At 42.0% G+C, this 24208-nt stretch overlaps 1 protein-coding gene across 3 annotated transcripts in view; it reads left to right on the forward strand.

Moving 5' to 3' along the window:
• Nucleotides 1-24208, forward strand: part of APBA2 (amyloid beta precursor protein binding family A member 2) — a 1100835-nt gene that overhangs the window by 806813 nt on the left and 269814 nt on the right. For all 3 annotated transcript variants that reach the window (XM_078684922.1, XM_078684924.1, XM_078684923.1), the window contains one exon: nucleotides 16299-16484. In XM_078684922.1, coding sequence (XP_078541048.1) covers nucleotides 16299-16484 — 186 coding nt within the window. The remainder of the gene's footprint in view (nucleotides 1-16298; nucleotides 16485-24208) is intronic.

The following is a 24208-nucleotide window of genomic DNA, read 5'->3' on the forward strand; positions in this document are numbered from 1 at the left end:
TCCACCGGACACTTCATCATTAACCCGCCTGCAGCCCTTTCAGCTTCAAGCACCAAGAGCCTGCGTGTCAAAACCCGACGCCACTTCGACCCTGTGCACCCACTTCCTGTGGGTGAGGTAACTTTGCTCCGCCGGTGTTCCCACACTGGTGCACACCTCTAGGGTCTGTGTGTTAAGTTTTGTTCCTCTAGGTTCAGCGGAAGTGTCCTTAAACTTTAACTCTATGACTTTTACGCACCATTGGTTAACATTGGTGCATGCGTGCGCTTTCCGCACATCTCCCGAATCCCGAGGGCCATTCCCGACTTCAGCATTGCTTGTCCTGACTGCTCCCAGCGATTCCCTAGGCCCTAGGCCTAACCACTGTTCGAGGGGCCTCTCTTATACCACTTGTTTAGTATATGGTTTGAGTGGCCACCCGCCCTCATCCATAATTGTGCAACTTGTATGTTTAAACAGTGCTTTTGATTTAACGCTTGTGCCCCTTTATTCATAAAGAATACTGGGGATTGTTTTTAGTAATAAACACATATATTTTTATAATATATACTTGTGTGGTGTCCTTTCATTTGGTATTACAGGATTGTATGTGGTAAAACAGCTCGCTTAACACGACCTCTTAAGTTAAGCCTTTAGGCTGCTTAGTCCATGCTACCCCTAGGATAGCTTGTCTAATAAGGTTGACTTACAACCAGACACCATAAGGGATTGTTTGGTCAGGTAGTAGGTGGTTCCAGAATTGGAAACATCCCCTACCAGGCCAACTTCTCACAATAGACCTACAATACATTTCCCTTACAAGCACTGCACTGGATCCTAGATTTCAGAAAAATATACTATTCAGGCTACTCTGTACCATGTACAGGACAATCATTAGCGATGTTCCCTAGTTCCATCAACAAAAACAAAGACCCTACTTATAAAGGCAAAATACTCTCTCAGCTGAAATCAGAGAACGTAAGTATGCCCTTATAATAAAATGGATTCTGCAATCCCTGTTTGACCGCTGGTTTCTAATTTCTTTAACACTGTTGACGAGTAAGGCAGCCAGTCGCTGATTATAAAGAAATGAAATCAGAATTCATTTGTAATAACTTATTACAGTTGAGTTCTGATAATACAATGCCTGGTACTAGTGCCAGCCGCCAAAGGCAGCGGTGGTCAGGTCACGGTGCATAATTAAAGTAGCTATTAAAAGAATGAAAAATGAACTGGTGCTTTTCTTTCTTCTGCTCTGTTTTTCCCGATGTATATTGACAAGAAGAAAATCTTATTTTTCTATATGGTCGGTGGCTTGCAGTATCTTTATAATGTAAGACAGAGTTACTTTATCCCAAATATGTTCTCGGAAACAATACAATCCTATTTTCCATTGTCGCAACAAACCCAGCACTATGTCTGTACTGATCTGGGAAGAGCTTGACAGTATACAGTTATGTATACAAGTACATATTTTACCTTTTCACATCCTTCCAACACAAATTTAAGCTTACCTGCAGAGTTATACTTATGCAACATGTTCAGATCCAACAACCAGAGAAAATATTCTGAGCGAGCAAGTAGCAGATGCAAAAGTTTATACATCTCACTGTGCCTCATTACAGTCTCATATTTAAAGAACAAATTCAGAGCATCTTTTAGAAACCTGTTAGAAATTGGGGTCTTTTGTTGGAATAGGTAGGTAACTTTGTCCAAATAGGCACCCTTGCTTCTAGTCAGGGTAAAGGGTACACACTCCTAAAATAACCCCTGCTCACCCCCTTGGTACCTTGGCACGAGCAGATAGGCTTATCTCAGAGGCAGTGTGTAAAGCATTTGTGAATGCATACAGTAACACAGTGAAAACACTACAAACGGACACTACACCAGTTTAGAAAAATAAGTAATCTTTATCTAAACCAAAACAAGACCAAACAACAAAAATCCACAAGACGGTATTAAAAATAAGGCTTTCAAATGGTAGATATAGTTCAGTTCAATGCAGGTTGTAAACGCAAGACTTTCTCACAAAGTACCTTGGATGCGTCACGCAAAACAAACAAAATTTCCTCAGGAAAGGTGATGTGTTGGTTCCTTACGCTCAGGGGAGGTAATGCGTTGGTTCCTTACTGCAGCGCAGGGGAGGTGATGCGTCGATTCCTTACTGCGTGGGGAGTTGATGCGTCTGTTTCTTACTTTGGCCCCCAACGATGCGACAGTCTTGGTGCCTCAATGCGATGCGTCGATCCGGTATGATGCGTGGTTTCGTGCAGCCACACAGGAGGCTTGCGTCGGAATTGGTGCGACGATCTCGGGGTTCAGAGATTGTTACACCCAATATGTTGTACGGTGATTTCTCGAGCCGTGGCAGGTGCTGCGACGGTTTCTTTGGCGATGTGTAGGAAACAGGTACTGATGTGGCATGCTACTTCAATGTTGCATGGATTTTCCAGCTCCCAGTGCCAAACAGTCTCCAGAGGTCCTAAACAGCAGCAGGCACCTCTATGCAGGTTTGAGCTAGTGGTGAAGTCTTTGTGTCCCTGAGACTTCAGACCAGGAGGCACACTCAGTTTCAAGCCTTAGGAGATCTTCCTCAAGATAACAAAGCAAACAGCAAAGTCCTTTTTCTCCTTTCCTTTGGTCGCAAGCAGCCACTGCAGGCCAACCCCAGACAGCAAATTGCACAGGGGCAGTATTCCTCCTCAGCTTCCTCTCCTTGGCAAAGGTTTCTCTTGATTCCCAGAAGTGATCTAAAAGTCTGGGGTCTGGGCCCCTCTTTTTAAACATCAAAATCCTTTGTTCTGTGAAGGCAGAGAGTGTCTGTACCCAGCCAAAACCAGTTCTGTCCTTTGTCAGTGTGAGGCCTGGCTCCAGACACACCACAGGGGGGAGGGAATCCATAATTGTGGAAGGCAGGCACAGCCCTATTCAGGTGAAGGTGCTACTCCTCCCACCACTCCAAATGCAGACCAGGCCTATTCAGCCCAGACCTGATTCATCAGACTTCTGGAGCCGCTGCATTTCTCCAGCCCCTGTCATCCAAAAACCAGACATGTAATACATAAACCTAGCAGAGGCACACTGGATAGTTGGGCATTATTTTCAAACACAGAATGTAAAAATCACCCTCACTAAAAGATGCATCTTAACATTCTAAGTTCAGGCATACTAAACTTTATTTTCCTATCTTGTTCCCAGGGTCAGTTATGTTTATAAATTGTTATAAACAAACTCCCCATTCTGGCCTATGGGAACAGATAGCCTTGAAATAGTGAAAAACGAAACTGTCAGGACATGCCACACACATCAGGACATGTCCTACCTTTCACATGCAATGCACCCTGCCCACAGGGCTACCTTGGGCCTACCTTAGGGGTAACTAATATGAAGAACAGAGAAGGTTTAGGGACAGGTAAGTGTGTGCACTTGCCAAGTCGACATGGTAGTCCTGAGTCACATTTTGCAAGCTGCTTCTGTGGGTGGCACAATCAGTGCTGCAAGCCCGCCAGCAGTATGTGATTTACAGGCCCTGGGCACACATAGTACACAGTACTAGGGTCTGACAAGTAAATCAAATAAGCATATCATGGAATCACTAATTCATAACAATACTTTGCAAAGTTAGAACTTGCACTTTGGCATTGATCAGCAGTGACAAAGTACCCAAAGCATCTACATCAGTAAAACTGAGTTCAACACACAGCAAAACACAGGATGTAGAGGCAAAAATGGAAGGGAGACCCATGCCAATGGTGCCAGGTCTTACAAAATCCACACGATTCACTTATACATTCTTCCTTTATAGGAGATGCACCAACATGCACAGTACTAACCACAAATGCAAGCCCAGGTCTGCATATAACAACCAGGCCCACAGAGCATAACAGACCCACACCAGTAGCATCTGTGTGCTAGACAAATGACTAAGACTGCAAATTAACATCACATGTAGACAGAAAACTCTGGGAGAAAATGAATAAGTTCAGGTTATTGAGGATACAACATTGTGTATCATTGTAAGGACATGTGTTTCTATTGGGTGGTTTGCTAACATTTGTTAAGGTACTCTTGTTTCACCTTGTTTATTGTCTCTTTAATCCTTTTAGTAAGCGTTTTTATGTTTATGCAAGAGGATTCAGTGGGAGCTGGTAATTTTACCAGGTAATGATGCGGGGGCCACACACTCACACATGCACACTCACAAACACCACACCTATTCACAAAACTCACAAATATACATACATTCATACATAGATACATCAAACAAAAAAACATAAAACGTACCTTCCCTGTAGAGAGGGAAGCCTCGGAGCTCCTAGGAGGGTTGGGACTACTGCCTTCCCTTATTGGCTAACCTAAGGTCAGACAATGAGGCAAGGCAGCAGTCCTTTACTCGTCACAGAATGGGATGCGGTCAGTGGGAATGCTGATCCCACCCCACTCTGTGACAAGGTGTCATTGATTGACACTGGGCCCTGGGCTCTTCAGGGCTTATCACTGAAGCGCCAAGGGGCGAGGCAATCAGTGACGCTCCCCCTCATCATGAGGGGGAGGGCCACAAAGCACTTTCTCCAGGCTGAGGAGGACATGTACTCAGGGCAGTGAAATCCTCGGCCTTGCAAAGTTCAGCTCAGATAGCCAGGAGCATGGGCATTTAGCGCAGGCTGCCTGACCTGAGCAAGAGGATTGTCTGTCAGGCTGACCTTTTTTCAGCCTGACACACCCTTCTTTCCAGGAAAAAGATGAAGGGGCTTGGCCCCTCAGGCCATATGGATGGGCCGCAGCTGATCCTGACTTGTTTTTGTACTTGGATTTCATTGCTGATGTAGTGAAAATGTTCACACGTGCCCCCATAGGCACAATCACTACTCACTACTAGGGGTTGAGTTGGAGAGAGGAGGCACAGCTCAAGCCCCTAAGGAATGCTCTGTGGTCCAGCTGTGGCCGTAGTGGGAGTACCTGCCGGGCGGTGACTTGGAGAGGGGGAGGGGCAGTGTGGGGGGGGGTAGTAATGTATAGATTACAGACCTTAACAGGTAAGTAAACATATAAATAAATAAAACGAATTTCGCTGCGCGCACTGCATCGCATTTGGTGATGCAGTGCACGCAAAGAAATGCGTTTTATTTATTTATATGTTATATTGAAATGTATTATCAACTCCGGTACTGACAGCGTTCATGTGATGTTTGGCAGCCTGAGCGGGCCTTAACACTCTTTATTAAACTCGACACATCATTTTGGCTGGCTACGATATGAAGAATCTCGCCCTAGACTGAATACATAGGAGAGGAATTATATCTAGGTATCTGGTGGCACAACCAGCAACTGTATAGCATCCATTTGATGGGACACAGGTCGATCGATTAAGGCAGAACCTATATTCGTCCATGCTCTGATTATCTTTGGCCTTGAAAAAGTCTCATAGAGACGAAACACGTGTTGGCGGTGTGAGCTGTGAAGTTTTTTTTATATATCTATGGATACATAATAAAATCTTGAAAGAATACAACTTGGACTTGGATCTTTTGAATTTGGAGTATTACTTCATAATAATGGACACTACACATTGTGGACTGTGAATGAATCTACAAAATTTCGTTGTGCGTGGAAGGATCCAGAATACTTATCTAGGTTTTCCTAGATCAATCATTATTTGGACACTTATCTGAGAGTGCTGTTTGGCCTGCTCTCATTTTTTCTTACTAAAATTAACATTGTCTCCCAGTTTCTTCTGTCCATTCAGCCTGACAGCATAGCCATGCCCCCATAAAAGTATCTTAACGTGGAGCCATATTAGTTAGCCATGGTTTATTGTGTGAAAAATCCCCAAATAAAGTGAAAATGGAGCAATTTCCATTTACACCTTGGAACCTAAAATAATCTTTGGGAATATGAAGTCTACTGAAAAGAAAGTGCAACTATTTTATAGCGCGATGCTGAAATTGTCCTTGGTTTGCAATGTTTCAAGGGAATGACACATCTTGGGAATGCTTGTGCAGATTTTCTTTTGCATCATTCGAGATACCTTATTAGAATATTTTCTTTGTACCATCATGCCTTAAATAGTTTATTGATATGAAATTAAGTGAAATGGGTGAAGATATGTTCACAGTGCAACGAGAAAGAGTTTTTTTTAATTGATTGTAGAATTTAAGGGAATAGGATGAAGACCAAGGACTACTAAACATACTACTGGTTTATTGTATCTGTCACCTAATTAGTAAGATGTCAACATAAGGCACAGCAGCAGTAATAAAGGTAGTTAATACATATCTGTACCTAAGACAGTGTTGTTTACAAATGTAAGTACGCGATGCTGTGCTGATCCCATTTTAATTATTAGATTTGCTAGACATGCAGGTGTTCTAGTAAAGTATCTGTGTGATTGCTTGCAATCTATATAATGAGTTCGGCTTTGAAAAAAAATGTGTATGTTTGAAAAAGGAACTTTTGTTGATTAGAATGTGAAATTAATGTATTGCTGTCTGCTTCGTTTGATTTGTCCATGGAGGTATATCCCTTGTCTCAGGAAAGGTTATGTGAATATTCGATTTATATTATCTTGACTACAGACGTGGCTTGATCCGTTCTGCTGAGTTTAAGATTAACTCTACATTTCAGAGTGAATTATCTTATTCCCTAAAATAACTATTGGTTTCTACTGTCACCGAAGAGATTACAAGAATAAAGAGAACAAAGCTGCACTACTAGTTTGCAAGGGGTCATTTTAGGAGAGGGGAAGCTATTTGTAGGAATTTTCATGGTGCCAGATTGGAGTATGTCAAGTTCTTGCCGATGGCTAAATTTGATTAGCTGCATGTTTATTCCTAATTATGTTTTCTGCAGTTTATTGGAAGTAGTACTCGCGAAGGAAGTGGTAAATATGACTTTTCCATGTTATTCTTGCAGGCTGCTTATCATTACAATATCAGAGCTGTAAACGTTACTGCAGGTTTGTTTCATCCATGCTAGCTGGAGTAAAAATATCAGCCACATTCAGGCCTACTGTAAATTCTCAGTCATGGTGTCTGGACACTGCAATGAAAGGACATCCTTGATGTGGGCCTGAACTATTTTAAAAAAGAGCACGTTTTGTTCATGAACACTTCGAGGATTGCAATCACGAAGCCTGGTTGATGAAGGTGTGCAGTATCGAGCATTACCTTGATTACTCTTGATATTGTCAGTATTAAAGACAATTAATTCCAATTAATAAATATTTTTATCTGAAGTTCATTGAAACAGAACATAGTGTATTCAGAAAATGTATTCGGAGAGCAGAATATATCAACCTACACACCACTATCATACGTTTGCTAAGCCTGGTGAAATGGTCATTATTCTGGCAAAATACCTCGCAATATAATTATATAATATTGCAATTGACTTTGATAGGCTCAATTCCCTGACATTACTCTGTTATGGCATGTCACATAATTTCGTAGCCATGCGAGTAAAAATCATATTAGAGGAGCAATGGAACAATGTGAATGAATTGAATAGAAGTAGGTGTTCGCTGCACATTTGTTTTGTTTGAGACACGAGGATGCATTTCGTGCTAAACTCTAGTGCTAAATTCCAGATTTGCATTTTGCAGAATTTTACCGATTTTCCCCGGGACTTTGTGTAATTAAACAAAAGAAAATTCTCAAATTGTACGCATACCATTCCACATATGATCAGTGTCGAAAGCAATGGACAATTTTCTAAATGAGGATCACATTCCTGGCTTGGCACATTATAATGGCCATAAAAACATGTTCTGCTACAAGTGGTTGTATTGTTTTTTGTTTTTTTCCTTTACACAAATGTCAATCCCCCACAGCTTCGTCCAATCCTGTTGTGAAAGGTGAAGTCTATGGCAATTGTGAACAGGGAAATGCCTGAAGCTAATACAGACCGACAAGCAGGCAGGAAGGGACACTCGCTCGTGTACACCTGTGTGTGTGTGTGTGTGTGTGTGTGTGTGTGTGTGTATGTATATATATATATATATATATATATATATATATATATATATATATATATATATATATATATATATATATGCGGTACGTCACGTCCTCAGCAGTACAGCAGTACAAACACCCAATAGAGGTAAAGACGAGACGAGACCCAACTCGTGGTGTTTAGAGTTTTATTGCGCCCAACACCAGTCTGCCACGACGCGTTTCGGCTCCCAAAAGCCTTGATCACATATATATATACATACATACACATACGCACACACACACACTCACTTGAATGCATGCATACACTCGCACTTTGTCTCACTTACAAACCTTACAATTTTCAGCATTGTTTATTTTTCACATGCCGAACATCATAAATGTGTAGTCGTTGTGAATATTTTTAAATGATGTTCTATTTTAATGACTTTGCCCATGAATTGGAATTAGTGTTTCTATTGTTCATCCTCCTATGTCATAATGAAATACAATTTTATTCATGTTTGTGTCCCCATTACTCAACCTCGTGTCATAAACATACCATGCCATCAATTGTGTGTTATCACTCATTTTGTTTGCTGCCTTACGTACGGGGTTGCTTCTATGTACAGCACGCCTGTGAAAAGAAAAGGTCTCCAATTGCCTATTCATAAAAATAAAATCCTCAAAGTAACTGAAACTGGATGGGTTTTAGAGACTTGCCATTCCAGCTATTTAAAACCAATGTTCGGTTAATTTGCAATTTTTGTTGTCTAGTATTGTTGAAGGCTCCATATTGAGATACTCTTTGTTAAGTGGATTTTGCAACCAATTCATGCCAAAAACGCAGCTTGTCATTATGTTGTTTTCTTTATTATTGACAGATCTACATATAATTTATGAAGATGGCTTCCATTGTTGAGTTAGTTCAACAATGCAGATAGTGCTAACAAAACCTTCCCAAAATGTATTTTGGTGAATACACTGTAGCTTGTAAATGTGATGTGTGCCCATTATTGCATTCAGTATTTTTGCTAGGGCTGGCCCAGCCATTCTAGCAACGTGGCATTTTAACCTTGGACCTCTGTGCAGATGGCTCCCTTCATGGGGAAATGTGTAATAAGACACATCAATTAAAGCCCTTGAGGCTGAGTTTCAACCATGGCCTCCTGCACAGTGGAGCTGGTTTGAAAGATTTGTGAAATACAAGACATTTACTGAAAGCTACAATGTTGTCAATCATCAATCGGAATTAGCACATATATTTTAGCCTAACAAAACTCATATGATTGGAGTGGCAACAGTGAATATGTAAATATATCTTATGAAGCCATGACCTTTCCATTATTTGCCTTGCTAATGCCGAACATGTTGCCAAATGCCTCTCTTTGCATTTTGTTTGGACCGATTGTTCTGGTTTTTGAACTCTGCATGCTGGGACGCTGCCCATTGTATGTTCACTAACTCCTTAAACATGGTAACATTGGCTAACTCCTAATTGGCATATTTAACTTCCAAGAAAGACCATAGTACATGGTGCATGAAATACACCAATGGTAAGGAAAAGTTAAAAGTCATCAGGGGACTGCAGCACATGTTTTACCCTCCGCTAAGCTAACAAAGTAAACATGGCTTCAGGCCTACTGTGTAGATTGACTCCTGCAGCTATTAAACCTATAGGCAAACACAACATGGCAATTATTTTTGACAGGAATTAATCCTACATTTAAGTAACCCACTCATAAGTAGGTCTTTTTGCCATCATTGTAGGGTGCCTAGAATTTAAAAGGAGCACATGCAAGAATTTAAGGTTGGCATGTACCTACAGTGACTAGCCCCCAAATGCCATTTTCTCTTGAAACCCCCATAGCTGTCTTATGAGATGAACTAAAGTTCAGAATAAAATCCCAACCCTGCTACCCCCGGTTTTGAAGAAGCTGCTTGAATAATTCAAACAATGTTTTAAAGTTTACTTAAATCCAATTGATTTGTGAAGTTGGATTTGAATAAATATTTAGGAATATAGCCTTTTAAACAGTTACTACTGTACCTATTTCTGCCTCATGTAGGCTAATTAGCATTAACCTCCTGCTAGATGGCCTTGCCAGTGCTTCCCCTTAAAAACTGTTCCTAGGGAAGGAACAATTATTGTTTAACCCTTTCGAAAGGAAGATTTGCGTGCAGAGTATATGACTGATATCATTTCTGGAAGGGCAGCTGGGGAGGGTACAGGAACTTCATTATCTTGAAAGCGACCAGGGTGAGGCCTTCCCATTCATAAGTCAGTGCAAAAGGAGCCCTGAGGAAGAGAAGTTATTTGTTCCATGGGTTCCCTGTTACCAGCTTGGCACCAGCCCAGTAGGAGGTGGGACTGCTCCCAAAACCAGTTTGGTGTAGCTGAAGAAATGAGAGTACTTATTTCCCTTAACTCACCCCGTGCCAGCACAGAAACTTCCTCCAGGGGCAGGAATATCTGCCACGTTAGATTTGCCTCAAAATAGTACACTATGGGAAAGTTTGCAGCAAGGCAAACACAATGTGCAGAATTGGGTAGGTTTGTCATTGGGAATTGTTCCCCATTTGTTAGCAAATCTACTGGAGCCCCCACTCACTGGCTAGTGAAACCTACAAGCTGGCACCTGACAGACAGATAATCAGATCACTCTCTGGGCCTGTGGGAGAAGAGAAGAGAACTGAACTTGCAGTTTGAGACCCATGTGGAGAACTGAAGGGCTAAACTTGATCCCACGTTTGCCCAGGACTGTGAGGTGGACTCCAAAAGTCAGCTGAATGACCTTTTATATGGCTATAGGGAAACAACAAGCTGCAAGAGGCATTTTTCGTAAAATGCCCAGCTAAAGATGCAACAAGACCTGAACTGGACCCTGCCTCCTTGTCCCTAAGTTCTGTTTCTGAAGTGACAAAGAGAAGCAGCTCAAGCAACTCTGAAAGGTTGTAACTAACAAAATATTTGGACTTCCAAGACCTCTAGAGCATCAGCTCATGCTCCCTGGAGCGGTGTCTAACTTTGAAGCAACTTTGTTAGATAGAGCTTCAGGCTTGCCCCGCTGAAGGATTTTGAGCTCCATAAAAGTTATTGAAGATAGAAATCTTGACCAGGCGACTGCATCGAAGTATCCGCTTGACACAAAAATGTTCTCAGTGTGAAATTTGAATTTCTCTCGCTTAGTGCTTTTCCTGCCAAAACCAATGGTTTCAGTGTTACTTTGCATAGTAGATATCTAGCATTTGAGGGGACGTCAGAAGATACAGTCTGCAACACAATGGAGGATGTTGACTTCCATTTCAGTAGCTAAGTAATAAGGTAAACTTTTTGATCAGGACACACTCGCTTGGTGTATCCATCCTGCTCTTCATTGCAATTGGCCTAAAATCAGCGGCTGTGACTTTAATTTTTCTTTGTGATTTTTACCTTAAATTGATAAATTCATATTTGTTGCTATTTGTGTGTCATTTTACTCATTAATTTTTTCTCATTACCTTTTACCCTTTCTAAATTGGTTCTTATTTTTTTCTATAATGATTTTGCTCTATTACTGTTTTGTTAATTCTAAATACTTTACAGATTTTCCTAAGTTAAGCCTGTCCATTCAGTGCTATAGCTACAAGGTGGCTGACCCCAAGTTTAAATTATTGACACTGTGTTTTATCCTGAAGAATCTGTGATCCTATTCCTCTTGGTGGTCTCACTGCTACCCTAATTAATAACCCACTTTCCATAACAAATCATAGTTGCATTGTTGGCCACTAATACTGTTCCACTTTCAATAAAAGGAGACATTCAAGGGCATCTGCTGTGCTCATAATTCTCTTGTGTCCTGATGGTGAGTCACTGTGAGGAATACCTCTAGCACCACTAGTAACAGTCAAAGGAACTGCAGGCTGGTATAGCATGGATTGAGAATGACTCTATGAAAGGCTTGTGCCACTCTCTTTTCTCTTGCTGTCTTTCCCCACTCTCCTGTTCACGCAGGGACATTATTTCCCTCAGTCTCCTGTTCGTCCAGTGGAGCACTAGCTTTCTATATTTTCACTTGGTCCATCGACATCCACTCCTGCAACAAACACTTTACAGCACATAAACCCTAAAGTACTGGTTAAAGACCTGTTTAGTGTATATACTGAAGGCACTTTTTATTTACCAGTGACTGGAAATATCTGGGTATATCAGCGTGCCTCACCTTATTTGATGACATACAAGAGACGCTTCGATAGTTATAATATTGACTATCAAAAGCCAGCATTGGTATGTTTGTTTAACCTTTATAAAAACGAGCACAGGGCATTTGAGCAAAAAAATGGGCAAAATAATATTTTGATGCCACTTCCTCTCTATGATCTGGTGTTCATAAAACAAAAGCTACAGTCAAGTTTTTTGCTAATATTCTGTTATATTTTTATACAAGGAGGCAATGAGTGTGGTCTGCATTTTCCTTGTACCCTAAGATCACCTTATTTTAACTCATCTAAAGGATGAAGTCTGTGTTTTTGCATCTGTAACCTATCTTTCGCTGGATGCAAAGGTGAATAGAGAAGGGTGAGAGAGCCTGTCAAGAAAGACATCTTCAGAAAATATGTGTCTATGTGTCTATGCGGCCTGCGCAATGCTACTGTTCTCCTATTCTCCAATGAGGAGAAGGCTTACTCTTATGATTTAAGACAAGCTGGGCCTTTAGTCCTTAATTAAATTGGACTGAGCTTTAAAGATCAGATTTTTTTATAGGAGAGATGGTGCTTCCACAGTAGGGTATGATGAGCAGAGCAAAGTGAACAAAGTGGGGAGTGGCAGGTGGTGATATAGGAAAGCTAAGAGGGAGAGGTTACTTGTAGCTTTGTGAATACTAAAATGTAAGGTTATATTTGCCTCTTTATTGGTTAACGGCCAGCCATCTTGTTGTCTGTGCAGAGCAGCGCATGCTTACTTGTGGGTTGCAAAGGGCCCTAATAGTGAATTATATTATTGTTATTAAGGTGCCAAAGGAAGTATTGGAGGAGAATAAATTATTACAATAATACACATAGCTCATAAATGGGGTGCTTATTGCGTCATGGTGAATAGTGATAGGTGAGCTGGGGAAGAGTACCCTGGTACTCAATAGATGGAACCTGGATGCAGAGTTGGTGAAGGATTTAAAAGGCTGTGGATTCATGAACGTAATAAACAAAACACAGAGGTTCCTCACAGAGGTAAGTGAGTAAAGTTAGCAGGAGTGAGGGATAATATGGAGAAACCAATGTAGTTCGGATAGTAGAAGCTGCCAGGAAATTGATGACCTCTGCCTTCGTGAATTATGTATGAGGTGCTGGGGTGCCATCTAATGCTGGATGAATGTGAGACAGTGAATTATATTTGTTTCAATCTGGGATGTAATGCTGAAAAAGGGAAAAAAACTCCATTCTTCCGTCTGATTAGAGGTGAGAGGGACGTGACATATAGTGAGAATAGGCAGTGGTCAAGAAAGGGAACGCCGTCTGAAATTGGTGTAGAGGGAGTGCAGCATCCCTAAACAGAAAGTGCAGTTATCAAGATAGTAGATGGTCCATTCGAGTGCTCACCACACTTAAGACTGCAGTTCGAAGGACATTGTAGTGCGGTTCTTCCTGGTTGTTAGGTTTGAAAATATACCGCATCTGAACAACAGGCTTCTTATAAGTGGTATGCTATTCTGATCAGAAAGGGTGGGGTCAAATATGGAAATTCAAGACTTTGAAGTCAACTTGGGGTGTGGAATAGTTTAATCTATATATTTGGTTGTGTATAATACCATATTGTAGTTTAAAACCACCTTAGATCCATATGTATGTTTTTGTGTCGCACACAACGCATTGGTGTGATATGCATGCGGCAAATGTATATCTTGTGCCTTGCTCAGTGTGGAACACAGATCATATGTGTGCAATTCTCCAGTTTGCTAACACTGCATTATCAACATCACTGTTCAATAACCGTTGTGGCATTTCCATTTAACATCTCAGCTAGTTCCAGGAAGATTCTATGATACAAGTTATATGGCCCAACTAATTTGTGTCTGCTCCCTTGCTTTCTCTTCTCCAGTTTTATTTTACATCCTGTTTCTCAGTATCTTCGTTTAGTTCATGATTCACAGTATTACTTCTAAGCTAGATAAGCTCTACAGAAAATTGCATATCAGACAAGTGTATAGCACGAAAATGCTGCAAATTGATTGACTCCTTAGCGGTCGATATCTAGCCAGAAAATTCATAGCTAGTACCCAAGACAACCCTCTATCAGCCCACATATCACTTTTTTACCTAACTTACAGAATACGCTCCTATTGTGAAGCATGCTTCAAAGACAGATTTAGAATCATTCACTTTCCTGCTCAAATGTCTGGATAGGTGCCTCAAAATAGTACTTCTTCTACAAGTTCCTGAAATATAGAAGTCCCAAAACCCATCCATTTCTGTCTGTTTCTAACATCAGTCTTGTGACCAACTTCACTTGATTTTAAATGGTTGCCACATCCTCTTGTCTTATTTACAATGTTACACAGCTGCATTACACCCACTCCATAGGAAAGTCTTAAACTTAAACAATGCAAGTTTCAATCAAAGTAAACATTTATAGGAAATCGCACTATTCGTAGTAAAAATCTACCTCAAATTCACAGGAACAACAGAACATGAGCAGTTATTTTGGCACGAGGCTTTGATTGCACATGCCAAAAACTGACCCAAGGATGCTTTTTTGCTAAAATATATCACTACATTATGGATTTTCATTTCCTAACATTACGTGTAATTTCACGTAATTTTGAGTAATCTACATGAAAGCAAACTACATGAATTACACACACACCCCTTGTTAGAACTCTGCGATGGGGAACGAAATGGGAAATGAGACGTGGATGAGGCAAACTTTTTGGAACACTAAACATAATTTTCAATGACACTAATAAACACCTTCGTTTGTTCATTTACTGCAGTCTACTCTATACAAAATGGTTTTAATTCTCCAATGGAAACTGAAAAGTTGTATTTCAGCAACATAGTGTTCTGGTATTTACAACATTTGTCATGAATATACAGCGCTAGCATTTTTGTTGTTCATTAGAACTCAGTAGTGAAGCTTCAATCGATCACTGGGGAATCAATTGACAGGTTGTGGTTGTTGTCGTTGGTCCATATTTCACTCATCACAGATAATTTTCTCACATGGACGAATATGATACTTGTAAACGTATATGGCATTTGTCAACATTTCAGCTTCCGGAGAACCAACCCTAGTTTCTATCAGGAAATCATGAGGGAAAACCATTCATAGAAGGTTCATCATAATCACCAGAGGATCACATTTTTCACAGGGTGATATTACTAGAGGTTGGTGGAATTTGACTGCGGAAATGCACAGGATTTCATAAAAATAACCTGAGATTCTATGGATTTCCTACAACAGGTAGAAATAGGCATGTTACGCTGCTCGCGCTACGATTTAGAGGCAGTATCATTTTCTGCACTGAAAAATTAACACAAACAGCACCACTTTGTGTGCTAAAGTTGATTTTGCTGCTGCTCAAGTAGTTTTCCTACTTGAGCGTCAGCCTTCTGACCATGAACGGTCGTAACTGCATGTGTAAAAAAATCTCGTGGGGTGTCCCCCTAGTGACCGGAAATCATGCTCTGTACTGCAAATTCTCGCTTGCGCTTGCCAACTTACCATTATGGAGCTTCACACAACAAAAAATTCCACCAGGTGCCGATTGGCAGAATTTGACCAGAACTCCGCATTGCAAGAGTAACGCAGAGCTGACAAAATTCAACTAAATTCGGGGGCGAGACGGCATATTCCGCCCACCCCTAGATATCATCTTAGAACTAAACACAATTCCTAAAATTAGAATGAACCACCAATAAATGATTGGATTGTAATTTTTATCAGCCTTTGATTAAATTCTGTTTTGTGACCCTCAAAACCTGGCATTGACTACAATGTCTTTCAGTAGGACAAAATCACAGAGCTTTATCAAAAATCCAATTGGTATGCTTCCTGTTACCTTCCAACTAAATAGTTCAATCAAAAACTATGGCTAGTCTCCCGTAATTATTGACCATGATAAAGTTGAGCATAGAGTAGAGCCATTAGCTTTGCAGTGGACCCTCTGACTACAAAGGTGACTACATTCCTGGAATTGCTTTCTCCCTTTGATAATCTGGCGTAAGTAATAGTCTTTACTGCAACTAAGATATTCCTAACTGACTCTATTCCTTATTAATTGAAGGCTCAGGTGCTAATGTATATTTAAAAATATTTATTTATTTTATCTACTCTTGTACATACCTAAGAGCTCACTATGGTAGCACCACATGGCGGAGAGCCGGACATAATTTACTTGTTTGTTTTTGCAGGAAACAATGATGGATCATGCATTGCGCACAATCTCATATATCGCTGATATTGGCAACATTGTTGTTCTCATGGCAAGACGTCGAATGCCAAGATCAGCTTCTCAGGATTGTATTGAGACAACACCCGGCGCTCAAGAAGGGAAGAAGCAATACAAGATGATCTGCCATGTCTTTGAATCAGAAGATGTAAGCAAAAGTATTCTTTTTAATCAATATTATTAGGTTTTGTCAAGTGCTTGATCACCACTAATGGTTACTTAATCACTGATTTTCTCTCTTCCATCATTATGGTTTGGGCGTTATGGAACTTGGTTGTAGATGAATTTGAATTTATACATTGCAAATAATAGGTAGCCTGGATTTCTTTTAGTAGGCCTAGTTTTTTAGGTTGAGCCTAGGCAGCGCACATGCGTTGTCTGGAAGACCTTCTGTTATCACTATACAGAGTGTAATCCCGCCTGCAGCTTGCCATTGGTTCACTGATGCTTCACTCTTGTTTGCTGGCTCCTCATTGATTGGTTCTCCCGATATGTTACATTCGGTTCTCGCTCAGCAGCACCGACCGACTACAGTTGTCTTTCGCTATGGGCGTGTATGTGTTTCTTTGGGGGCTGTTTGTTTTATGTACTACTCGTGTTACACTGTGTGTGATCCTGCTTCTAGTACACTGCATCATTTATTTAATCATCACGGTGCCCGTTTCATAGGCCGCTGCGCAAATAACTTTTATTTTACTCCGCTGCCTATCAGACCGCGCACCCTCTTTTATAAAACAATAATACTCGTATAACTTTTATTTTACTCCTCTGCTGGTCCGCACCATGCACCCTCTTTTATAAGCAATAAGCATGCATACCTTTTACTTTGCTCCGCTGCTGGTGGGACCATGCACCCTCTTTCATAAGCAATAATGTGTCGATAACTTTTACTTTACTCCAATGCCAGTCTGGGACCACATACCCTTTTTCATAAGCAATAACGTGTTCATGACTTTTATTTTACAACACTGCTGCTCCGGGACTGCGCACGATCTTTCAAAGGTAATAATGTGTGGATAACTTTTATTTTACTCTGCTGCCAGTCCAGGACAGATCACGTTCTTTCATAAGCAATAACTGTTGTGAGCTAAACTGTAACCTACGTACCACCATCTGCAGGAGGCGTGTCCTTTTCTTGGTGCTGGGGGACCCAGCGTCAGTGCTGTGAGTCCCCTGTTCTCTGCATCATAGGACAGAACGGTGAAAAATAGTTAGTAAAGCGACCATAGAATCTGGAGGGTGCAGGGGCTCGTTGATGCTACTGTAGCCTGTCTCTACTGCGGGGATGCTGTTGTATTAGGATAGCAGTGAATTCTGGGCATTAGCTTGCCTCATCTCTACAACGGCCCCCACATTTGCCGGGGATGCCTGGTTTCACCTTGGAGATACCCAGTAGGGACCATCTCACAGGGATAGCCAGGACGGGTTCCCCAGCGGTCTACAGCGCCACGACGCCTCAGGGCAGCAGTGCGCTTTACAAGACACATACATTTACATTTACATTTTGTTCTTTAAACGTGTTGCAAAGTTTAGTATAATTGTCATGAGGAATATTACTCTTTACTTGAGCTTCAGAGTTTAGTTAAATCAATGCAAATGACCAGAAAACATCCCAACAGTAGACTGCTTAGGGCTAAAAGACTGAACTTAAGGGTTGACACCATCTGGCACCTTCAACCAGAGGTATAGATTGAACATTTCAACATTACTATAATCCTTGAACAGACATCACTGTCTCCTAATCCAGCAACAGATAGGTCACTTGCAATTCCAGATTATATAGAAGTACTTGATGTACTGCATAGGCTGGCATCAGGCTTCTTCCAGATCATATGTGCATCAGCTCCTGGCATCTCAAAAAGTACATTATCTGTGATCCTGACATGTTTTAGATGCAAGGGAAACCAGGGTCCCCAAACCAGGCCTCAATCTGCAGTAGGTAATGGCAAACTACTATGCCATAGCCGATTTCTAAGGTCACAGGTACCTTTAATTGCACCCATGTCACAGTTGAGCCACCATGTGACATGTCACATACTTACAGTAACAATACACACCACATCAGTGTACTGTTACTCTATGTTGTTAGGAAATGCTTCATAAAAGAAGTAGCTACGCACCCAACAGTTACACAAAATTCTTAAAGGCCCATTTTTTGGTACAATGCCATCAGTTTGAGAGATGAGTAAATGCCCAAAGCTTCTTGTTGAATATATTACACTCTCTGCACAAGAATCTGTGAGCAGAAGTATGTTAATGTGAAATATGGTGTGTGCTACCTCACATACTTGACCAGGGTTCCGCTTTGAGACCATGATTGATGACATCAAGCATTCATCCTCTCCATTCAGAATATTAGTGTTTTTGGCATCCTGAGCACAAGATTTAGATGGACTCTAAGATCCAGTGTTTTTCCAATGATAGGGTGCAATCTATGCCTTTTTTTATTGAGGGTGTATACAGAATCTGGATGTTATCACTTCACTTCTAGGTCCTAGTGGAAAGAGAGTCAAATTATTAATGTGTGACTCATAATTACGTGCACATTCGTTAAACATTCATAAGTGTTGTCCCAATGTGCCATGCCCTGGTAGATGGTTTCCCCATTGAGTTATCTCCACATCACCCCCTTTCATTTATCGGTTGCACCTGTTTACTGTTGCTGTCATTCATCGTGTGTTTACAGCGCATCATTCCTACATAACGTTGTCTTCCATTAGAATTCTTTGACAACCTTGAATGTATATGTGTATCACAGCGTTTAATTCACATTATCATCAACTTTGAGCACTACACTATCTACACAATAGTGTGTGCTTATTAAGCATGGGGTTAACATGAATAGAATTCTCTCATTACAAAAATGCAGCCTATAGAACCGTTGTGCATCTTCTGTAATATATCCTAGTTCCATAACAGGGATTAAACACTAGTCTTCTGGTACATAACAACTATTCCTACATGTGCCAGGGTATATAATATAATAATAATATCTAAATGTATAGAGCGCCTGGTTACACCACACCGGTGTGTCCCCACACTAACACCAAGACCAGATTGCAGAATCCCAGCAGAAGCAACATCGAAGCCCAGGTGGACAATTATACAGAATTAAAAAGCTAGGTTTTTATAGATTCCTAAACCGAGTCTCAGAAGGTTCAGCTCGTATCAGTGCCAGGAGGGAATTCCAAACCTTAGCCGCCAGGAAGGAAAAGGAATGTGCCCCCAATCTGGCCCTTTGGAACATCGGTATTTGCACCAAGTTGGCCTCAGAGGATCTTAGGTAACATTACTGACAATAGGGTTTTATCAGGGGGCACAAGTATTTGGGACCTTTCAAAGCCAGATTCGTATGGCAGAGACAGAGAACCTTGAAGCAGATTCTTTTTTCCAGCAGAAGCCAGTGGAGGGTGTCTAAAGCCGCTGGAGCGGAAGTCCTTTTGGGGAGAGTAAGAACCATGGAGGCTGCAGCATTTTGCACACTTTGGAGTTTTTTTAGGCTTCCCTTCGTAGCTCCCAGGTAGAGCACATTGCAGTAATCTAACGGGGATGTGACTAGTGCATGAACCACTGTTTTACGTGATTCAATAGGGAGGAGGTCCAGCGTCTTTCTAAACATTTTCAGAGTGCCAAAGCACTTTCCAGCCACAAGGCTAATTTGGGGTTCAAAAGAAAGATTAGTATAGAGCCCCCTTCGGCTTAGGTTCAGGGATCCGGCCAAGTGGCCACCGCGCCATTGACCATATGGAAGGAGCTCTCGGTCATCCAAGTGGCCAGTTCTAAAAAGCAGGATTTAAACTGGAGAGCCGAACCGGCCTCATGCTGAGAGAGAGTCACAATCAATTGTGTGTCATCAGCATATGATACTACTTCAATATTATAGTTTTCAATGATTTCTGCTTTGACACGAAGTAGGGAAGATTATGTTGAGTGGGCAGCCCAAAAACCATAGTGGGAGGGGTGAAGTAGTTCTCTTTCTTAGATAAAGCAATTAAGTTGATGGTTAACATGTTTTTCCATAATTTTCGAAAAAATGGGCAGGAGAGAGAGGTCTAAGATTGTCCAAAATGGATCACTGAGGCATTTTTCCATTCTAGGGTACACCCCCCAAATTTTGAGACATCATAATAAGTTGTCTGAGGAGGGGAAGGATGGGAACATTCCTAGTTGGGGAATCCTAGGCGGGACTGGATCCAAAGGGGAAGAGATCGTGTAATTCCTTCATCGAAGGGCTGTTGAAGACCCAAGAGCACTCCGGGTGAGTGAGTTATCTATTATCGTCAATTTAGCTCTATATTCCTTGGCTTCCGGCAGGAATGTCTCATAGTTTTGCCTATTTTGCTGCCGAAAAAGTCAACAATGCTGTTGCAGGTTTCCTGAGAGGGAGTTCCTACTAACATTAGAAAGTAGAAAAGAAAAAGGTATCATCAAGCGACCAGCAGAGTAGAAAAATTCAAAAAGATCAGGTCTAAAGTGTGACCTTTCATGTGATTGGGGTCTCTGTACCAGATGCAGAGTTTCGAGGTCATTGATAAGGGACAGAGCCCCCTTGCAAGAGCGATCTTCAAAGTGGAGGTAAAGGTCACCCAGAATAATATGCTTATTGTAAATGACTGCCAACAGAGAAGTGCAGTCCACCAGAGATGATATACACTTAAACGCCGGCCCTGGTGGATGATAGAACATCAGGTTGTAAATCCCTAATAATATAATGAATCTCCTGTTTGGGTTTAGTTAGGGAGCAGCAATTAATAGCCAGACAGGGAATTGGATTTTTAGGTTCTAGTTTACAGACACACTTCATTCTGGTGAGACTGGAGGTAAACCCACAGTTGTGCATGTAAGAGGAAAGCCACCAAGCTTGATAGGATTTTGGCATTCTGTATGAGAAGGCGGGGCAAGTTCCCTAAGTTCCGTGGCAGAATAAAATCTTTTATGGGTTTAAAAGGGGCAGAGGTTCTGGCCCTAGGCCCAGACGGGCTTGCCTTTGGCGGGCCTGCTGCATTTCCCTACTGCGCATCCATACAGGCATCTGTTTTTGTAGTGGTCGAGCACCACTAGTGTGCTAACCCCCTTCTGCCTAAACCTGAAGTTGAACAAGAATGGAGGGCAAAACTCTCTCCACTGCAAACAGCCGAGCCGCGGTGTACCGGAGAGAGGTGCTGTTGCTAACAAGTAAGTTAAGGCACTAAAGTTTAAAATAGGGTTCAAAAACACAGAGGACCAAGCAAAATAAAAGAAACTGCCACCAACTAAACAGAAGAAAAGACTCCCAATACTAAAAATCACTTCTGCCGTGACCGCAGACCAATTCTAGGCTGCGTGGCCGTACAGGCATCAGGTTTTGTTTTTGTTAAGCGCCACTAGTGTGCTAACCCCCTATGAAGTTGGACATGAACTATAGAAGATGCTAAAGTAGGTAAACAGGAAGGTTCTAGGGGCATATGTATCAAGCCCTTTTCCTGTTCACAAACAGACGATTCTCGGAATCAGCCCGTTTGCGAACGGTAAAGGCCTTTTGGGATATATCATTCATCCCAAAAGGGCATCGCAAAATAGGGAATCTCAATATTTGCTATTCCCTATTTTGCAATTGCATTTAAGGAATAGCAAATTGCGATTCCATAAATGCGATGCAGGAAGCTCCCAAGTTGTGTGATTTTGGCATAAGAAATCTCAAATTACCACCAACTTCATGTTGGTGGTAATTTGCGATTTCTTTGAAAAATTCACTTTTTTGCATTTTTCAAAGTGCCATGGCATGTATGTGCGCCACATGTGCACACATTCACATTTCATGGGTGCAACAGAGTGTGCTTTTGAACCATTGAAATTGCATTCGCAATTTGTGAAAACCTAATGGGTACTCGCAAATTGCGAATGTCTTCCGATTTATTCCCATGGGCCTATAGGAATGAATGAGTGAGTATTCCTTAATTGCGAATCGCAATTTGCTATCTGCAATTAAGGAATATTAAGGAATCGCGAATAATATTGTGATTCCTACATGCATTCCATTTTGCGAGTCCTTAATAGTGAATCGGAAAAAAACGCTAATAGGAACTCGCAAAACGGATTTGTCAACCATATGCCCCTAAGTTCTTAGTGTGTGTTAATGAATAACCTCACCTGCTGTTTGTTCTTCCTCCACGTCAGCTGTGTCTTCATTAACAATCACCCATTCTGGTGCAGTGTGTCTGTCACTTGTTCCTCATTTGCACTGACTACTTTTTGGACATCTGAGCCCCAATCTGCTGCCTGCACCAATTTTCTGTTCTTTATCAGTTATTCCTTTGTTTGATACCTCATTTCATGCCATTGTATTTTTTTAGACAGCCCATTTGTTATGTGCTACTTCATTGGTTTTAATTGCACCATGCATATTTCTTCCCGTGTTCTATTTCAGTAGCCGGAAAGAGATTTTCATGTATTTGTTGAGTGCATCAACGAGGATATAAGAAGCACAGTTCGCTTTTCTTCCCACCACTACCTTCAGGTTCCTTGCTTCAAGGCTGGTCCTGGCTCCCAGATGCAGCGGCGAGGAGTGCAGATCAAGAGTGGATAGGCCAGGTAGGCACACTTGATAGGACCCAAGCCGCCGAAGAAGCACATCTGTCTATATGAAGAAGCCATCAAGGTGAAACAAGGATGACCTGGCACCAATACAGCGGGCAAATCAAGAGTAAGCCGCAAACACGCGTTAACAGAATCCCCATGCTTCCCAGCGTATAGATCCAGAAGAAGACACCCACCCTGCTTCGCAACCCAAAACATCCAGGCAAAAGGATGCAGATGCCTCAATGAAGAAAGAATGTAAGCACCTGGCCAGCATCACCCCAAATTGGTGACAGCTCAAGAAAGAAGGCCTGTGACCATCAAGGCAAGTCCTCATCACCGCTCGCACAGGTTCACCATACGACTGGAAACCCCATCATGCCAGCCCCTGTCTAATGTGTCATCACTACCACCCATGGACTATCTAGCAACCAGAGTGGAGTCCAACACAGTCGTCTTATCTACAGGCAAGAAGAACTAGGGGCCACTTGAAGTATCAGTGAACAAGCGACCACTTGCTCACCCCGTCTGCATCCAGTGGCGTCACTAGGGGGGTGCGGGGGGTGCGGACCGCACCGGGTGACACCAAGCATGGGGTGACACCAATCTGTCTGGTTACGCTTTGTAATACAGCTCTGCAACCTCGCCTTTGCTCTGCAAGAGCACCTGCTTACAAAATACTGCAGTGCACACCACGCACGCACCACCTACTACCCTAGTGGTAGTGGTGATGCGATGCGCAGCGGCGGCGGCGGCGTACCCAGTTTGTGGGTCCCAGGGCCGTCAATCTTACAGCGCTACCAATGACGGCCCTGGGACCAGCCCCTGCGTAGAGCTCTCTGACGCACGGCACCACTAGGCACTGAGACTCAGCGGAAACAGTCTCGGCATAGGAGTGCTGCTGGGCGATTTGCAGAACGCCTAGGGGCCCAGCCACCACTACTAAGGAGTCTAAAGTCTAGAAAAGGTAAGGGCAGTTGTCCTCCCCACCATTTAAAACACAGTTAAAGGAGAGTTACCCCACTGCTGCTCTTCACGGTTAAGTGCCGCCATAAATGCCTCATATTTCACAGTTGACTTTTGTTTATTTCAATTCCACTCCCTATGAAACTAGGACAGTCGAGGCACAGATCCGGCAGCGGGCGTTGCATACGGCGCTTTAGGGTTCCCACTAAAATCCGCTAATATCGTTACCGACAGCACAGAATAGCGGAGTACACAGGAGTGCAGCGTTTAACGGCCTTTTTTTAACTCCAAGCGGGAAGGGTTTGAACGTGTTTGTTGGTTGGGGTCTGATAGAACTAATAGCGTAGCAAT

The sequence above is a fragment of the Lissotriton helveticus genome, chromosome 3_2 (assembly GCF_964261635.1).
Source record: "Lissotriton helveticus chromosome 3_2, aLisHel1.1, whole genome shotgun sequence".
Taxonomy (NCBI): Eukaryota; Metazoa; Chordata; class Amphibia; order Caudata; family Salamandridae; genus Lissotriton; species Lissotriton helveticus.